An 18,716-nucleotide genomic window follows, 5' to 3' on the forward strand; every position below is an offset into this window, starting at 1 on the left:
GATAGATAGATAGATAGATAGATAGATAGATAGATAGATAGATAGATAGATAGATATAGATATATATAGATATATATAATATATATACAAGAAGAAAAAGATCATATCTTTTTACATTTTAATGCTGTTAAATGCAAGCAGCTGAGTTTATCAAACAGAACATAGTGTTTAGTGGGTGTTGTGACCTTTGAAATGCCTTAAACAAATACAGCTTTATCGTATTTGTCACTCTCAAATATAAAAAGTTGAGTCGTAAAGGTGAAGTTTGTAAGGTGCAAAAATAACCGTTTTTCAAATGGGTGTCCCAAACACACTCCCAATCTTATATTGGTCAGAAAAACTGATCCATTGAGCTGGTTTGGTTTCTCAAACAGACAAAAAGAGCAATGTTGTACGGAGTCTTAATAGATTGAGGTGATAGATAAATGAAGTGAGATTTAGTGTTGGGTTCTGAAGAAAGGAGGATGTTGAAATGTAGGGGAGATAAGAGCAAAGCACAAGGACAGGTCATGTGGCTCTGAGCTCTTTGTAAACAGTTAAAGCCACATAAGCTTTCTCAATCTTTTTAAAGCAAGCCTATGCAAATTACAACAGAAACTGGGTTTAAACCAACAAGATCCTGTCTGCAGATTTACTCAGTAAAGTAGCATTACCTGTGTGTGTGTAACAGAGACGTTTACTCAGATCAGCTTCCCTCAGCCGTTGCTCTTCACAGTCTATGGCTAGCAAGCCTGTGTGGTACCGGTTCCTTACAGTATGTTCCCCTACTTGACTATTCTGAAACAGGGCGCGGGAGAGACCAGACTCAGAGCTAGCGTCCGATCTGTGCTCCCTGGATTCAAGAGGCTGTTATAGGAGGCTGTTAAGTGCTCTGGTTTAGTGCCTCATTTAAAGCAAGTGTACTGAACCACAGTGCACCCTTAGACATTGCCTCAAATCTTTCCATCAAAGATCATGGTATTTCGTTGGTGGTTTCTCTAAGATGTTTTGACATGCTTTTCTCATAGCTTTCTCTGAAGTCTGAATTGTAAACTTAATCATGTTATTATATGAATATATAGGGTAACGTGAGGGAAAGACCCCCCCCCCCATTAAAAAGAATGTGGATTTACTTATTTTTTCAACTGTAACACTTTAAGATATAAGTTTAGCATGTACAGGATGATGATGAATTAGACAATGTGTTATTATGGGAAATAAATAGAAACATTAGCACATTTAGTTGTTACAGCACAAATTGTCAAATATTTAAAGGGGTAAGATGGGGTAACTTACTGGGGTAAAACTTAAAACAAAAACTACCTAACTAAAAACTTAAACTATTTTACTCCTCAAAGCTAAAAACATTAAAGGTCCCGTTCTTCGTGATCCCATGTTTCAAACTTTAGTGTGTAATGTTGCTGTTAGAGCATAAATAATATCTGTAAAATTATAAAGCTCAAAGTTCAATGCCAACAGAAGTCGCCTACATCGAACGGCCCGTTTAGACTACATCCCTCTACTTCCTTCTTTAATGACGTCAGTAGAACAGTTTTTTGACTAACCTCCGCCCACAGGAATGCTCCCTCAACTCTACCGAAATTCGTTTATGTACTTGCGCACTTCTTATAACTTACTGTGTTTACACAGCTCTTACAGTGATTTTCTGAAGTAAAACTGACGCTTTTTGTGTGATGTACAATAAACTTTATTAAACTCATCAGTATATGTTTGATCATCATTCGGACCTGGTCCGAAACAGCAGACTTGTAGGATATTAATAAATAATGGATACATACAAGCAGATGACAAATATGTTATAATAACCGTAATTAAACTACTAAACTATACCTGTTCCATCTCTATACAGCACTCTGACTCTGTAGGCATTATTGTCCGACTCGAAATGAACACCGTTACTGAGAGTTTCTGATATTATCATCATTCCGTGAGATGAAATTGTCCTGAGAGACTGAGCGCGAGCTCATGAAGCTCCACCCCCTGGGTCGTCCAGCAGCAAACTTATTTGCATTTAAAGGGCACACACTAAAACAGCGCGTTTTTCTGAGCCCCTAAAAATTACAATTTAAACATGCTGTAAAAAATTATCTGTTGGGTATTTTGAGCTGAAACTTTACATACACACTCTGGGGACATCAGAGACTTATTTTACATCTTGTGAAAAGGGGCATAATATGGGACCTTTAATGTGTTCACAAATCCCTCATTAATAAATAGATACAAAAACTTATATATTCATTTGTATATATGATATTCAACATAATACAATGTCATAGATCACTATTTTTCATAGGTACAAACAATCATCTTCCCCTGGGGACATCTTACCCTACAGTATGTTACCTTAATATATTTGTATACCCATTGTGATCTTTTAAAATACATTGTAGTACTTACCTGTTTATGACTGCACCTTTAAAGAGTACAAGGTATAATGCATAATCAGCTCTCAATTTCATGCATTATCATATATTATAAAAGTAAAATAATGTATAGTAACTGCGGTTATAGTAATTTTGAGTGTGCAATTGATTATGAAGTGTATAATATTGCATTTTGAATACTTTAAAATTCATAATATTTTTCATTATATATCTAAATATTATCTCATGTTATTACCAATTTAACTGAATCGATTAGTCTATAAATACAACATAATGACTTAGTGATAGAAGGGAAACAGCACTTATACATGGCAATTCATTCAGCTCTCCAGTGCTTAAGGGTTCAGTCTTTCATAACATCTGCCATTTGGCTAAGGCTCAGACTGCCTAAAATATTCTTCTCAGGTCCGCAAGACCTTAAGAGCTTCTCCTTTTCACTCTGCACTCTTTAGTTTCCTGTAAGTGATGTCACAGGGTTGCTATGGGTACCCTTTTGGACCTTAGATACAGAGTAGTTGAAAACAGTTCCTGTTGTTACCCATGTGTCAGGGCCCTGGGGACAATCTGAGCCCACACAAAAACACTAACAACTGCACATATTCTCTTTTGAAAGCTTGTAGCTTTGTGGGCCTTCTTTTCCTTGTCCATAAGAGACTGACAGATATGTAAAGAAGACATGTAAGATTCAGCTGTGTACCCACCTTAAATCTATTTACAGCTTGTTTGACATGTTGAAACTGCCACCAGGAATTTCACTTTTTTCAGTGTAATTATGCTGTTTTTCCTCTCCCCATGCAAAAAAGAAAAAGCAGAACAGGTTTTTACACTAGTGAGATTGAGTTTGCTTTTTCATATCTTTGTCTAAAGAAACAATTAAATTCTTGTTGTCCGAGCTCACTGCAGCATTGACACATGTAAACCTGTTTCAAGTTCAATGTTTAAAGGAGTGATTTTTCACACTTGACATTCTGTGTTCAATGGGTAACCACAATCAGTATTGTGTATTACTTCCCATCCTCTGTAGGTGTGCTGGGTGTGGCCTTTGCTGATTCGATGCCTCAACTGGGTGTTTTCAAAGTTTGCTATGTTTGTGTTGGGCAGGGTTGACAACTTGCCTGAGTTGGAGACAAAAACATCCAAGTGGTGTTACCCAGAAGGCAGAGTTCTGCAACACCACCCCAAGCTAAACACTTACACCCTGACGCTGGAGGATGTGCCAGGGCGTCTCCCACCTAGCCTTCAATGTGATGTGGAGGAACTCCAACGCCTCATTCAGTCACATCAGAAGGTGAGTCAGTGATTTGAAAGTCCTCCGTGGCAGTAGGTGTGTCTTTATTTCCTTGCTCTTTCACTTTAAGATCACAGTGATATTTCCAGCTGGGTACGATCAGCAGGGTTTGTTTGCTTTTGTGCTAAAACTCTGCAGGAGGTTGCTATCTGTGACTAAAGGAAGTGACTAAATGCAGATCACAGACTAAACCGTCTCTCTCGCTCTCTGTGCAGGCACCCTAACTCGCTTTCTCTGGATGAATGTTTAATGTCAGTTTTAATGAGGACTGTATAAGGCATTCTGCTTTATTTAATAGCTATTTTTGAACTTTGTTTATTCAGGAAGATCCTCTGACACAGCATAAGCCAGCACTGCTGATTCTTAACAGAGACTCAAGTGATAGCACAGAGACTGCTGACTCACTGGAGCCTGAGCATCAGAAACCCAACTCTGAACAAGAAGAAACCTGCCAATCACTTTTGAACAGCTCTGCCATTGAGGATGGATTGTGTCTTCGTCAAAATGGCATAGGAGATCATGTCCAATCACAGGACTTGGAGGTGGAGCCTGAACTGCCAGCTGTAGGGGATACTGGGAAGGCTTCAGATAAGGCTGACTGTTCGCAGCGGCGGGTTGAAAACGATTCTGTGACTTTCAGTGCCCCTTCCTGTGGAAATCAGCGGGAGGAAGCTGATATAGAGCTCTGCGTAATCAGTGCCAAGCAGGGGGCTGCTTCACAGCCTGATAAAGGGAACCAAGAAGAACAGGAGACTTGCCAGAGGAGTTCAGAGACTGAAACAGACTATAACGCTCAATCTGGCAACCTTGAGTCCCAAGTCATGGGCCACGCACAATCTCAGGGTCTCCTCCCCACGGAAATTAGTCAGCCTTTACAAAGAGAAGAGGAGAGCGAGGGGAGTACAGATCTTAGTTGGCGAGGGGACTTACCAGAGGAAAGGGAAGGGGAGACGAGTAGCAGCCAGGAAATAGGCTTAAACTCTTCAGCACTTTCTTCCCGTGATCCAGAGGAAAACGGTCAGCGCGATGACGAGATTGAATCCAAGCTACCTACAGAATGCTCTGTGAGAACAGATGAAGCTAAACTGCCTTTAATCCAGTTAAATTCAGAGGTTACCTCGTCTGTACAAAACAATGAAACTGTTATTTCTGATGGTGTTGACAAGCCACATGGTACCCTAGAGACAGAGACAGGAAATCTCAGCGAACACACCAAAGGCAACACTGAGTCAGTTTCTGGTTTGGTTGCGGATGACGTTAGCATAAAGCAGAACTCTGTATTTAGCATTTTAGAGGGAGATTTGGTATCGTTAAGTTTTCGGCCAAACATGGCACCAGGACCGGTGCATAAAGTTCGACGAGGACTCTCGCCCGTTCCTGAGACTTCCTCCTATGAAGGTCCAGCTGTGGATCCCTTGTCTGAGACTACAGAAAGTTTTCAACAGCCACCTCAAGTCATACAATCTTCAGAAAATGCATCAGACTGTCAGGAGATTTGCATAAATGACTCACCTTCTGACATTAATGCAATAGCAGGGGTTTCCGTTGGCATCACTGCGGAGGTTTCATCTTGCCAGATTGAAGTGCCTCTACCTGATGGAAGCAAAGAGGAGGTAGCCCCTAATAAGACTATACTAGACCCTAAAGAGCTCATTGGAGATCCGGAATCAATTGAGGACATTGTTGTCTCAAAGTCAGATGACAAATCAAAACCTTGTGATGAACTTTCTCTGCCAGTTGATTCCGAAGTCTTTATTGGAAGTGATTTACAACAGGATGTGTCTACAATAGTGTCTTCTGAACATTCTGGAGGTGATATAATTGTAGGAACACTGTTCGGAGAAGAGGCATCTAAAACATTTGTTCAGCCAGACTCTATGTCCAATCTGGTGGAGCAAATTCCTGAGGAATATTCTGCACTTGCCATGAAAGAAAATCAAATTTGTGAGCCAGGAGAACCATCGGTTCTAGTGCCCGCTTTGCAAGGAGAACCAGGATTTAAGGATGTTGCTCCAGAGGAACCTCTACAGGAAAGGGAAATTGACTCAATTTCACAGGAAACACTCAGCGATCTCTCTGATCCATCGGAAATCACACACAATGATTGTGCTGAATCCAAAGCACAGTTCAAGGTCCCAGAATCCTCCAAGGAGTGTGCATACACACCATCAGAACCTACTGTTGAATGTGCGAATGGCCTAGACCCGTCTTGTGCCTCCCTCCAAACAGAAAGCAAAGACAGCAGATCTTCTGAGAGCCCCTTCGCTGATGGAGTAAAGATCTCTGCTGTAATTCCCGATGGGGATGAATGTGTTGACAAGACTACAAAAATGAGTGAGACTACTCTCTCTGGGGACAGCCCGTCCTCTCCCGTGGACACCACTAGTGGTTCTCCTCTGGAGAGCTCCTCTATGTCTGACCCACTCAATGCCTCATCCTCAACAGCTGAGCTTACTTCCCCTTTGGATATTAATAGTGGATTGCACCAGGATTTGGAACACACTTCCCCAGTGGATTTAGACAATGATTTGTCTGAGGAACTACAGCATTCAGACACACCTGACAGCCTGAATGGATTACATCAAGATACTCTTGATAGTTTGATGAAGCACAATGAAACCCTTCAGCAGCATGCTGAGGAACTGCATGTGGAACAAATGACAGGTAATGCATTTTTATTTATCACTCTGCTGATGCTGGTATAGATTGTCTTTATTTTAGGGTGTCTGATGCTATTAACTCTATTTTTTTACCATCATCCTATGTAACGGTTGTTTGGATTGATTTGGATTTCTTGCTGCTGCTAAATGAAGTTTGTTTTTCATGCCATTCTAATCAAATTGTTTACAGCTAAAGCTAGTTTAGCTCATTTGTGCTATTTTGAAGCTAATTTAATTTTAGCTTAACTGGATTCCAACATACTTTTGTGTGTGCATGTGAACACAATGGTGTTTGCCTTACAGATTATTTTGTATTATATGTGTATGTATACCTGTATATGGTTTTGATCTATCAGTGGTTTAGGTTTCCATCCGGAAGGGAAAAACCTTCCTTGTCATTCAGGTAAGCGTGTTAATAGGGAGTGTTTGCAAAAAACAATGTGTATTTGCAGCACAATGTATCCTGGCAACCTGGTGATGTCATCTGTCTCACATCATAGAATGAAAACAGTTGAAAGATTGTCTTGTGAACTTTTTTTCACAAAGTAAACGCCCAGCTCTTTTCCACATAGATGAGAATTCAGCATTGTTCTACTAATAGCTCCTTACTCTGTGTTATTTATATCACACTCATGGAGCTGCTGATCTCAGTTGTAAAAGAGGAATAAGTCACTTCCTTTCATCAAATGCTATATCGCTGTAATTATGTATCTGAGTGGTCAGTTTAACGGTCTTATCATGATTTGTTCATTTCTAAGTAAACAAATAAACCTGTATACGCCACTGAAATGTTCAGTCCTCTGACATGAATCAGCAGCTGAGTTAATGAATGACTTATTGATTTTTGGAAGTTTCAGTTAAGTCACGTATGTGAATTTCCCTGAAACTGTGGGTCTTATTCATATGAAACATTTTGTTTATTAAATACATGGAAAAACTAGCCCAGTCATCTACAGCAAGTTTCTCAAAATGGCACTTTTAAAACTTAAAATACAAGTTCTTCATCCTTCTCTCAGTTCCATATTATTGTTATTGTTATTAATGTCTTTTGCCTCGATTCCGTCTCACAGATGACGGCACTTTAGCAGAGGATGCGGTGGACGGACACCAAGACTCCTTAGCAGACATAGCGAATTCCGAAGTGGTGAGTATTCTTTGGCTATAATCCTCAACCTGCAATCCAATAAATAAATCAGTAACATTTAGACCTCTTGGTGTGAGTAACTAAACATTTGCTTCCAGCCACCCTGAATTCTCAGTAGCTAAGAAGTTAGGTAGGAGTTTCCCAAAAGGCTCCACTGACCAGAAATTGAGGGATGTATTTAAGCTGACCTTCTGTTGTAAATCTGATTTCTACGCCTGGTTGCTGAAAGGCTTCTGACGCAGCTCTGAGTTGGAACTGCTGAACTGTCCCTCATAAGGTCAAACTGGCAGATATGGGAATGCTGCCACCCTGCAGCTCACACTGTCGTTGTGTGTGCGTGCTGTTCTTTTCTCATGGAGGAAAGATGACATCACCCTGAGGCCTGAACACTTTTTTTTCCCAGTTGTGTGTCAGAGGGATGATATCAGTGGTGAGAATACTGAGAGGGTGGAAGGAAAGGAAAGATGTGATAGCTCATTTACGCAGGCCAGCAAGAGTGATGAAGTGAGATGTCTATCTTCAGTCTTTAAAAGCTGCTGATTAAAAGTATCCTCCTCCATATCGCTAACTTCAGTTGTTTATTTTGTCATCATCCTGTGGGATTCCATATTGTTTTGGCAGCTTCCTGTTTCTCCCAATTTGGAACCTGATTTGAATTAATCTAAAATGAATGTTGAGGAATCACTTTCAGAGTGCTTTTTTTTCCAGCTGATGAACAATAAAAACATTGACAGCCAATCAGAATCCACCCGACTTTAAAGAGCATTTAAAGTGCCGTACGACAAAACTGCAGCACACTCTTACAATAAACAGAATGGTGTGTGGATGCTAATGTAGTTTTTGTTTATCTTTTATAGCTTTCATTCATGTGAATGGGCCTTAAGGCCGGGACACACCAAGCCGACGGTTGCCATTGGGCAACTTCGGTCCGTTTTTGAGCGTCCGTTGGCTTAGTTTTTTCAGTGTGTTCTGCACCATTGTCTCTAGTCGGACGCTGTTGGGTTTGTTGGGCTGATTCAGCATGTTGAATCGGCGTTGAGCCATCAGTGAGAGAGAGAACTCTGATTTGCTGTTCAGCGAAGCGAATGAGTCCGTGTACGAGAATAAAAGCGAAAGTGATGAAAGTGAGCAAAGGATTCAAGACAGTACAGGCAGAAGGCTGTTATAATTTTACATCATCTTACCTGAGCATTCAAATACACAAAAATATTTTCATAATAACATTAGCCGGCTGGAATGAAGATAGTGATCCGTGTGATTGATATTCAAAATAAGCAAGCACTGCTTTGTTTACGGTTTATATATCTGCAGTCCTAGTTTTGGATTCCCGAAATTTTTTGGTTGTAGTGGACTCAAGCATTGGAAATGAAATTATTTTTTTATTGCAAGTGACATTACTGAGTGACAATGGGTTTCCATTCCGTCAGAGGTGATTTTTTTTTTCTCTTTAAACAAATTAATGGAGATTCCTAAGTCTTTATTTTTACACCATTAGCCTACAGCCAACAGTTATTGATTGTCTGATCATTTTTACTCCCTCCTGACCTCTCTTGTCAAGGTAGCTTTTTCTGTCCAGGTTGCCACTGTAAACAGGCTACTGTGATGGATTTTTTTTTTTTTATAAAACGGTAAACTGTTTTAAACATAATTCTAATATCTAACCTTACTTCTCCTACAGGCCTAACATTCTAACACTTGAACAAAATGTACTCTGAAGATTTTTGTGTTGAAACCAGTGAAAACTTTAAGATGCTGGCTAGACAATATAAAAAATATAAAAGTCTACAACAGTCTCATGACATATTGAGTAATCAAATGAACTTCTAACCTCTTCCATTTTTTAAAATGATTTGAGATCTAAATTTGCTCTGCCAGTAACAGAGGGCGAAGTGGGGGCTTGTTTTGCACAGATTGAACCAATCATATTGAAGGAAAATTACCATGAGTAATAAATCACGTTAATCTTACTGTTGTATAAAAACCTGATGTATTGTTGTTTTTTCAGATTCTCTGAGAAATGCTTGAACTCTCCCGGCCTTGATTAAAGAATTTAAAGGGAATTTGCTGAAGTCTGTCTGGTTATTATTGCTGCGCAGCAAGTTAACAGATTAGTGAGACACTAAAGACCTATATTCCCGAGTGATAGTGTCAAAAGGGGCGAGACGTCATTCAACTCAGTGTGAAACTCTTAGGCGGGGTTAGATTGCAGTCAGGTAACTATAATTCTTAAGCATTCTGTGCGGTTAGAATAGCTACTCTTAGGCGTCAACCAACGTGGTGAAGTCACCCGAGTATCATTTTTGCAGGTGTCAGGGACACTTGGTTCAACCTATGTCAGGTGCATAGGGGAAAATCTACCACTCTACTTTTACACTTATCTGCCGTCTGGCATGCAGACTTGGACTGCATCATGGAGTCGTGGAACTATATTGTCAGCATTTGAAAGAAATTACACTCTGGAACATTCTATCTTAAGAGACTCTTGAGATAAGAGCAGGGGTCACATTCACAGAGCATCCTAACTTTGCGCTAGCATGCTAACTTTGCTCTCGCTTGGCAAGATCACAAGAAAGCTAGGTTCTTATTAGCGTTGCTTGCTAGGCAGTGTTAAACTTAGCACACAATTTAAAGATGAATGGTTTGAATCATGTTTTGTAGTGATTTTTGTCACTTTTAACTTATTGTCAAACGTAATGCTTCTGTCAGTTCATTTAAGGAGTCTGATTGGAAAAAGGATCTGAGATGCTAATAAATGCTAACAAGTTTTTCCACATCAAAAAAGTGGACATTTTTTTTACATTTGGGGTTAGTTAATGAATTGGTTTGTCATTTCCCTTGCTTCCAACAGTGGGCATTGTGATATCCAAGTTATTTTTGAAAAATTGATTGTATTTAGCTTTATCATAATAATTTAATTTTTTAACTTACACCACTGAATCATTCACTGTAAGACCAGGAACATGCTTTAGGAGCATACATTGATTTGTTTTTGAGTTCATCTTGACATAAAAAAAAAAATGACATGCACTTATAATGGTATAGTGTATATACACATAGTGTATATACTATATACTTATAGTGGTTTGGTTGTTTTTAGCTTATCCTGTGGTGTCTAGAGTGCTGTGGCTCCCTCTTGTGTTAGGATGCAATATAACTCCTTCCAGATGTGCATTGAACTGTCTAGTAGTCTACATATGTGTTAGAGAGAGAAGTAAGGGCAAAATACACAGACTGTGGTCTCAATATGCCACCAAAAGCATGAGGGCTGCCTATTCTCTTTCTTTCTTTGGCTCTTTTCATCTGTCCTGGTGCAGCAGGCCAGATGCATTGTGGGAACCCCTCTAAAGGAGTTCCTTTTTCACTAAACATCTAAACTATTAAACCACACGAGCTGCCTCTGGGAAACAGTTTCTTAGTGCGCACCCTCACAAACACGCGCGCAAACACAAATCCAGTGTGTAGTGTGTTGGAAAAAGGGACAAGGCTGCCTCTCAAGCGCTGGAATGTGAAGTGTAAGAATGGCGTGATGTTGAAGAAAAGCAAAGGGCTGCTGTTGGTGGAGTGGGAGGATTGAAGACACCAGTGAGGCTGGTCAGGATCCACACAAACTCCTTTGTATTGTTCTCACTCGATTTCTGTGCTTCTGCTCACTCTTTTCAAGTCTTCCTCCTTTTGTGTGTTCTCTCTTTCCCAGCATTAGTTCGTCCAAAAAGTAATTTACTCAGTCATTAAAAAGTAATTTACCATTGTTTTAATTCAAACCCATATGACTTTTGGAACACAAAAGGAGACATTTTGGTCATCTTTTTGCATTTACGAAACTAAACAAAAGCACATAAATGTCTTGTAAAAATGGTCCATATAATGGCCCTCATTTATCAAAAGTGCTTACACCAAATTTCCAGCGTACACCTGGCGTACACCCAAAACCACGGTGACTTTGAGATTTATCAATATGGACGTTGGCGTACGGCACGCTCAAATCCTACGCCAGCTCAGGAGGTGGTGTACGCACGTTTTGAGTGCGGGAATGCGCAGAAAAACAATTCCTAACACCACAAAACGCACTGACAAACTAAAAGATATAATATATTATGACCCACTGTAAAAAAACAACAACATAGTAATTATAAACTTCAGTGTTTATTTTTTGTGCAACATGGACTTCAATGTTTAATTTGTGTGAATTTACCAAAGCATTTGAATTGTAGACATATGTATTCCTTAAGTTGCGAGCCTGTGCGCTTTACCTGACGTTTCAAGCCTTGTTTACTTTCGCCTGGCTCCGCAGCGCGAGTCTCCGCGGACTGCGCGCACACCTCCCCAAACGGACAAGGCATTTATACTCGACGCCCTCGCCGTTGTACTATTCTTTGAAACGATGGTTAGGCCAGGGTTAGGCCCGGCAGGTGTGCACGGACTGGGTTTAGTAATGAAAGGCTTTCAATGACCAAAAAAATAATTCAGACTGACAAAATAATAAAAATGCCATTCTTCTTATTTTAAATAATAATACAAATAATAACGAAATTATTCTTCTAAATAACAATAAGCGTCATTAATAATAAAAATCTAGAAATCAATTTTGTTTCTTTCCACTTTCCTGGTTTCGCTTTCTCTTTCTCAAAGAAGTTTCTCTTCTTTGCCGTCTTCCGTGTGTCCATGGCGTAAAATGAGGGCGTGGGGGGAGCGGAGACTTGAATATATAGGGGCGTGTTATTCTAATGACGATCGATTTCAGCCGCGGCATTTATCAAGGGCAGGTATTGCGTACACCAGAATTTCAAAGGTACGCACAGCTTCATAAATCAGGCGATGAGAAGAGTGTAAGCATAATCTTACGCCAATATATACGCCCATTTCTACGCAAGATTGATAAATGAGGGCCAATGTGAGCACTATATTCTCCTGAAATCTCAAGATGGTTTTATGTGACAAACTGACTAATCTTTGAAGTCATGATGTAATGAAGGTAGCAACAGATCTTTTCTTTCATATTGAAACTCGCATCCTGTTGAAACGTATTATCGAGAATGAAAAAAAAAAGTAAGATAGGGCTTGGTTTCAATTCATTGGTTTCTAATTACGTAGATGGAAACATATGTATGGATGAAAAGATCAATAACATACATTTAACAAACAGTTTCCGTTTCCATTTCATGCTAACTTTTTGTTATTCACTGCTGATCTTTTCTTCCAGCGAGCTGTTAATTATTGTGATTGGATCAAGTCATCGAATTTGAGAATACGAGAAGTGGGTTAGTCAGCTTTGTGAACGAATCATCCAGACTAATTTTGTGGATAGGATAAGCTGATTCATTTAAAGATCTGACTCAAAGCAATGATTCCTTCATGAATTGTATATCGCTGCTGCTTTCATGACCGTCAGTATAATCAGCCAAATTTCAGTGTACTATTCGCATAAAGCTTATAATATGATTTCTGAAGACTCTTGCACTCAACTCTTATGGGCCACTTTTATGGTGTGTTTTTGAGAAGAGAATATCCAGGATATTCTTGCATTTCACAGAACAGACATGAGAATGAGTAAATAATGACAGAATTTCATATCTTTTTGGTCAAGCTATTCCTTTAAATTATAGTTTGTGTTGACTGGTCTTGAGTGAAACACGGAGATAACATGCGCCGAGATCCCCACAAAGAGCCCTTGTTTCTTCTGTCCCCTCCTCCACTGGATAATCACATGCACACATGCAAACACACAACACACAGTAAAGACTGAACCGACTGCGTCAGGACAACCTACACAGTTAGCTGAATATCTGTTTCTCTTAAGTACAAGTTACGTCACGCTAAACATGGAATAATGTATGAGACTTTAATTGAAGGTGTTTTTTTGTCCTCAAGGTGTGTCTGCCTTGTGTGTTTTTGCATAAAATTATATATACACACACTGTGTCACCCTCGTTATATTTTATGGTGGATGGAAACTCCCAAGCAAAAGTGGAAAAACATTGCAATTCGGCATGCATGCATTGGGACAATAACAGGCTTCGTTTGTCATAACATTACCACCCATTATGAACTGTCTTTAGCAATGCAATATTTTAATTCCTTTTTAATCCTAATCGATTAGATATTGTCCAGTGATTTAGTAGAAACCGTAGCAGTGTTATTTTACTATTATTTATATTCCAATTTAGGATTTATTAATACTTATAATCGCTTATAAGTTATAACATATAAGGTTTTTTTATAATATGTGTGTAAAAAAAGTATATATATATATAGTGTGTATTATATAAACAAAATTTTATGTTAGATATGATTAATCGCGATTAATCGATTTGACAGCACTAATTTATTTATATTTTGAAATTAATTTTTTCATTTTAATTTAATAATTTTGTGACTTTTGTCGTTTTCATTAGTTATTTATATTTAGCTTATTTTTCTTTTTTAGATTTAGTAATATTGGTGCTGTTTCAGATACTTGCCAAGTTCAACAATTCTAAATTTCTTTTAAGCTTTTAAGTTTAAGTTTTTCTTCTAATATTTTTTTCATGATTATTTTAGCTTGATTTCAATTAACAGAAGCCCATTTTAATAGTTTTAGTTAATGATAGCAACTCTGAACCTCTGTATTTGCATGCGAACTCCTATCTCTGGTATTTTTGTGCTGAATGAACCCAGGCTTACTTCTGATTCTTTTCCAGAAGCCCAAGTTTCATGCACTGCTTCAATTGCATTAAATTCCCAGTGAATCCCATCAGACCGCAGTCTGGCCTCTCATCATTCTCGCCATTTGAAAGGGTTGCCATGACTCCAGCTGTTAGTCGGTTGATGGTTCTATACAGATGCAGTGATCGAGGGTCCCTTGCATCCAATGCAAAGCTAAATGAGATTCACTACACTTTACACTTCTTGCGAACAGTGTCCAAGAGTGTATTATCTTGTCATGACAACCTCTCTGATAGTGTTTACTTGGATGGAAAAGCCTTATCTTGCTGGGTTGAGCCTGGGAACCTCGCCCCACTGTTCTCCAAACAGTTTGAAGGATGAAATCCTTCTAAAAATATTCCTCTGATCAGTGAATGGGTGTTAACCGATCAGAGTTCAACCACACCATGATGCACATTGGTAAAGATGTGAGGCTTTCTGCTCCGAAAATTGAAAAGGATGAGATGAGAGGCATTGAAAGAGCGAAGGGGGAATGGAAAAGAGCAGCTGCGATTGGGTGAGTCTGTTAAAAAAACAACAGTGGGAGCAGAAGGAAAGCCAGCGACAGAAAAAGAGAGGGAGTGTGCAGAAGGAAAAAGGAGAGAGGGAGGGGAGAAAAAAGTGTGTGAAGAATGGAGGGAGGGAGGGAGGGAGAGTGAGAACGGGGCTGGTTCATGGTGCAGATGTGCAGAGAGTTGCTCATTTTTCCCAAAGCTTGACTGGGAACTCCACGAGTCTCGGGCTTCATGTTGGAATATAACGGCACTCTCTTCTCCTCCTTCACACTTCACCCCTGGAAAAGATGTACGAGCGACACCGGCGACGGTACAGCCTGTGCGCAAAGGGCGAGAGGTCCGTGGACGTGGTTTTGATTAAGGTATGAAGCAGAAAACAAGTAGTAGTTGTGTTCGAGTTCCTTTCGAAAGTCTGTTAAAAATCATTGTTGTCTGTAAATTTTGCAGATTGTCTTGTTGACAGTTGCGTGCGCCGTCACATTGCATTGATTAGGGTTGGCCGGGAGCGTTGTTGAGATGCCAGAGGTCTCGCTCCCGTTGAATCGAAGGGGTGTGTGTGCATGAGAGCTGTGGAGTTTCGCTGCTTGGCTTGGGTGGAGTTCAGTTTTGGATGTGGAACGATGAGGCCTGCTTTCCAATTTCAGGCCACTGTTCTCCATTAACTCTAGGGTTTGATGTTTTGTTCTAGACATGCTGGAGTTTGAATTTCGTAACAATTTCGCATTGAGTTCCATCTCCCCCCCACACCCCCACCCTTACGTTTGTTGTCAAACAAACGGTGAAACCTGAGACTTCTCAGTCCATATTTCATATTTACAGGTATTTGGATTCATTCTTTAGTTCATTCATTCTTTTTTTACAAATAAGGTCATTGTCAAACATTAAAACCTGTGATTTAACAGTCCATATTTAGGGACAAAAGTGTCCTCAGAAATTAGCAAAATTTGACACAACCTTCTTTTTGGATCATTTTAATTTAAAAAAATACTGAAGCTTTATAATAAAGCCTTATCTAAAAATGCAAAAGCTTTATAAAAACAATAGAAGTCTACTCCCTGTCCTAATTTAGATATTGTGTGTGTGGGAACAGTAAGGGCTCTGACTGGAATGCTGTCAGTATGTTGGAGGTTGTATATTTAGTGGCTGGTCTGGTACTGTATCAGTGAAGGTCACAGCCAGACACGTAAAGGGCCCTTCCACAGTCTGACCCCTCGATTATTGTCTCTTGATAAGTAGATTGGTCCAAGCTTGCTTCGCTGCATGTTTATCTCCATTCACTTCTTCTGCTTCCTTCTGCTTTCCATCATCTGACATGAGCTGGCAGCAGGTCTGAGAATCATTATGTGGGAAGGCAAGATAATAATAAAAAAAAATCTAATTATAGTAGGTATAAAATATTGTGGAGAACTGCCATGCATAATTATTCCTTCATAGAAGCAGCATGTATTGTTTACTATTAGGTATGCTCTTTCATATGCTCTCCTTTTATGCTAATCTGATATTTTTTTTCTCTTAATTTTATCATTTAGAATTTTTCTTTAATCGTTTATTCACATTCATGATACACACAGGCCTACTTGGCTTCTGTATCACTAAATGTGTTATATATATATATATATATATATATATATATATATATAAAGGAATATATAATTGTAGTTGTATATCGCATCCCTCATCCCGATAGTTCACTTAAAGTCTGTGTAAATACTCCAGACAGCTTGTAATTTTTATGATCAGGCTTCATGGTCTCACCAATTTAAGACTTCAGTTTTTTTTCCACCTTAAATCAGCATTATATACTGTTATATTTGCGAGGTGATATATTAATATATGGTCCACGTTTAGCATCTGTGGTGGGAAGTGAAGAGGGGCTGTTAAACCGTTCTGTATGTAAAATACAGGGCCGCAGGTGCCGCTTCAGCACTAAGTGAGGATTGAGAAAGACAGGTTGTCCACGGCCGCCTCAAAGAGCACCCGAGGGAGCACTTTCCAATTGACGCAGACCTTTGTTGTAGCATATTCCTTTCACCTGAGACCTCCTTGATATTGAACGAGAAGCCAAATGGCTACTTAACACCTCTTTAAGTCATTTCACAGATGTTTTACCCAGAACCCGCCTGCAAATGTGTGCAAGAAACAAATAGAAGAACCATGCAAAATCAGTAGGTAGCTATTTTTGCAGTACGAAAATCGTCCACTGGTGCCCACTTCCATGTCATAGCCTTTCCTGTCTCCACAGCTCGTCATATCTATGGAATGTGTCCAGAATGTCCAGCTCAGACCACAGTCTGTGGACAGTCTCTCTCTGCACTCAGTGGATTACAGCTCTGTTTCATAAGCCTTTCGGAAGTTCTGTCATCTCTTAATATGGCCCATCTCAACAGTCTCCTTTTCCATGATTAGAACATGGATGTGTTTGGACCAGAGCCAAAGCACTTAAAAGACACTTTGCCACAAAGTTCATATCATACACTACCTTTTAAAAGTTTGGGATTGTGAGATTAATAAATGCTGGGGAAGAAAAAAATACAGTAAAAACATTAATACTGTGAAAAAGTATTGCAATTTAAAATAACTTTTCTATTTTGATATGCAAGTTTATCCTTTACTGGCAAAGCTGAATTTTTCAGCATCATTACTCTTCGGTGTCACACGATTCTTCAGAAATCATTCTAATATGAGGATTTGCTGCTAAATAATAATTTATTTTCTTATTATTAATTTTGAATACAGCTGTGTGTAGCTTAATATTTTTGAGGATTTTTTCCCCCAGATCCTTGATTGAACGTTCAAAAGAACAGCATTTATTTGAAATATAAATCTCATTTTGTAACATTACAAATGTCACATTTCAACTTTTTGTATTTTTTTTTAATAAGATTGAAAATTTTTAGGATACATTCAAAATTTATTTAAGTGTTTTAAAATCATTGTGAATAACCTGTTAAGTATGGATAGCCTCATACGTATTTTAAATGTATAGTTCTTATGAAAATATTTTTTGGGTGAATATGACCCCAAATCATTAACTCTTAGTGTAACTTGTGGCTTTTCACCTTGCAAATGAAAAATCATCTGTAAAAATTTGTATTTACATAACTGTCAAAAATCAGCTTAGTAAAAAAACCTTCCAGTGCTAGAAAAGTGTTAAAGTTGACAGCTGGCAACAGACTAAAAACTACTCTGATCCCTTAACAAGCACCCACAACTCTTTACCAGCTGCTTTTCCACCGTAAGGCCGAACGGTTCCAGTTATATTTCCACTTGAGCTTGGTTCGGCAAGGCACGATTGCAAACCAATCTCGGCCTGGAATTCTCAGCACTGTTGGCTACACATCTACTTTTAAAGTTCACCTGCCCACTGTTGTCCTGTTCTAGGCACCCATAATTCCTCAGGGGAAGGAGATTGTTTGGAAAAGGCAATTCTGGGGTAGTTTCCTGTTCTTGTGACATGGGTTCCCACAGGAAGTCAATACCGTCAAAGACTAAGGGGTCGTGTGTCAGGATAGGTCATGTGAAGGGCGTCAGGATCATGTTTTAGTCAATGCACCTTTTCCATCTCACTCTTGAAGTGTTGAATTTGCCAGTCAATGAAGTGTTGTGTTGTTTTGTGGATTGAACTCCATTATGGCCCCATTTTCTCTCCATCAGTGGCGTAAAGAAAACTACGCCACATGCCTGGGGAAATGCATGGCAGCTTTTTACAGCCTACATCATGCGCTCGTGCACAACACTCCTTTGTCATAATTACTTTCCTTTCCTGACTAAACGCACACATGGTTTTTCAAACATTGTTCATTAATTCTGCATGTTTTTTTATTCTTGAACTTAATTTCCAGTTGTGACCTGACGTCACATTTGCCGAAACGAGCATCGTAAAGCCTCTTTGAACTACTTGATGATTTCACTTCATGTTTGCGTTGTTCTGCTGTAAATCATCCCCTGCAATGAGCTCTTTGTCCCAGCGCCTATTCAAAGCCCCATTGTGTCCGGCTGCATCTCGAGATTCTCAATGCATGTAAATGCACTCTGAAAGATTGT

General features: G+C 39.3%; 1 protein-coding gene across 8 annotated transcripts in view; it reads left to right on the top strand.

Moving 5' to 3' along the window:
- Window positions 1-18,716, top strand: part of akap13 (A-kinase anchoring protein 13) — a 94,123-nt gene that overhangs the window by 34,763 nt on the left and 40,644 nt on the right. For all 8 annotated transcript variants that reach the window (XM_081356761.1, XM_081356762.1, XM_081356767.1 and 5 more), the window contains exons 6-8: window positions 3,486-3,672; window positions 3,996-6,336; window positions 7,403-7,476. In XM_081356761.1, coding sequence (XP_081212887.1) covers window positions 3,486-3,672; window positions 3,996-6,336; window positions 7,403-7,476 — 2,602 coding nt within the window. The remainder of the gene's footprint in view (window positions 1-3,485; window positions 3,673-3,995; window positions 6,337-7,402; window positions 7,477-18,716) is intronic.

The sequence above is a fragment of the Scardinius erythrophthalmus genome (assembly GCF_964197995.2).
Source record: "Scardinius erythrophthalmus genome assembly, chromosome: 24".
Lineage (NCBI taxonomy): Eukaryota > Metazoa > Chordata > Actinopteri > Cypriniformes > Leuciscidae > Scardinius > Scardinius erythrophthalmus.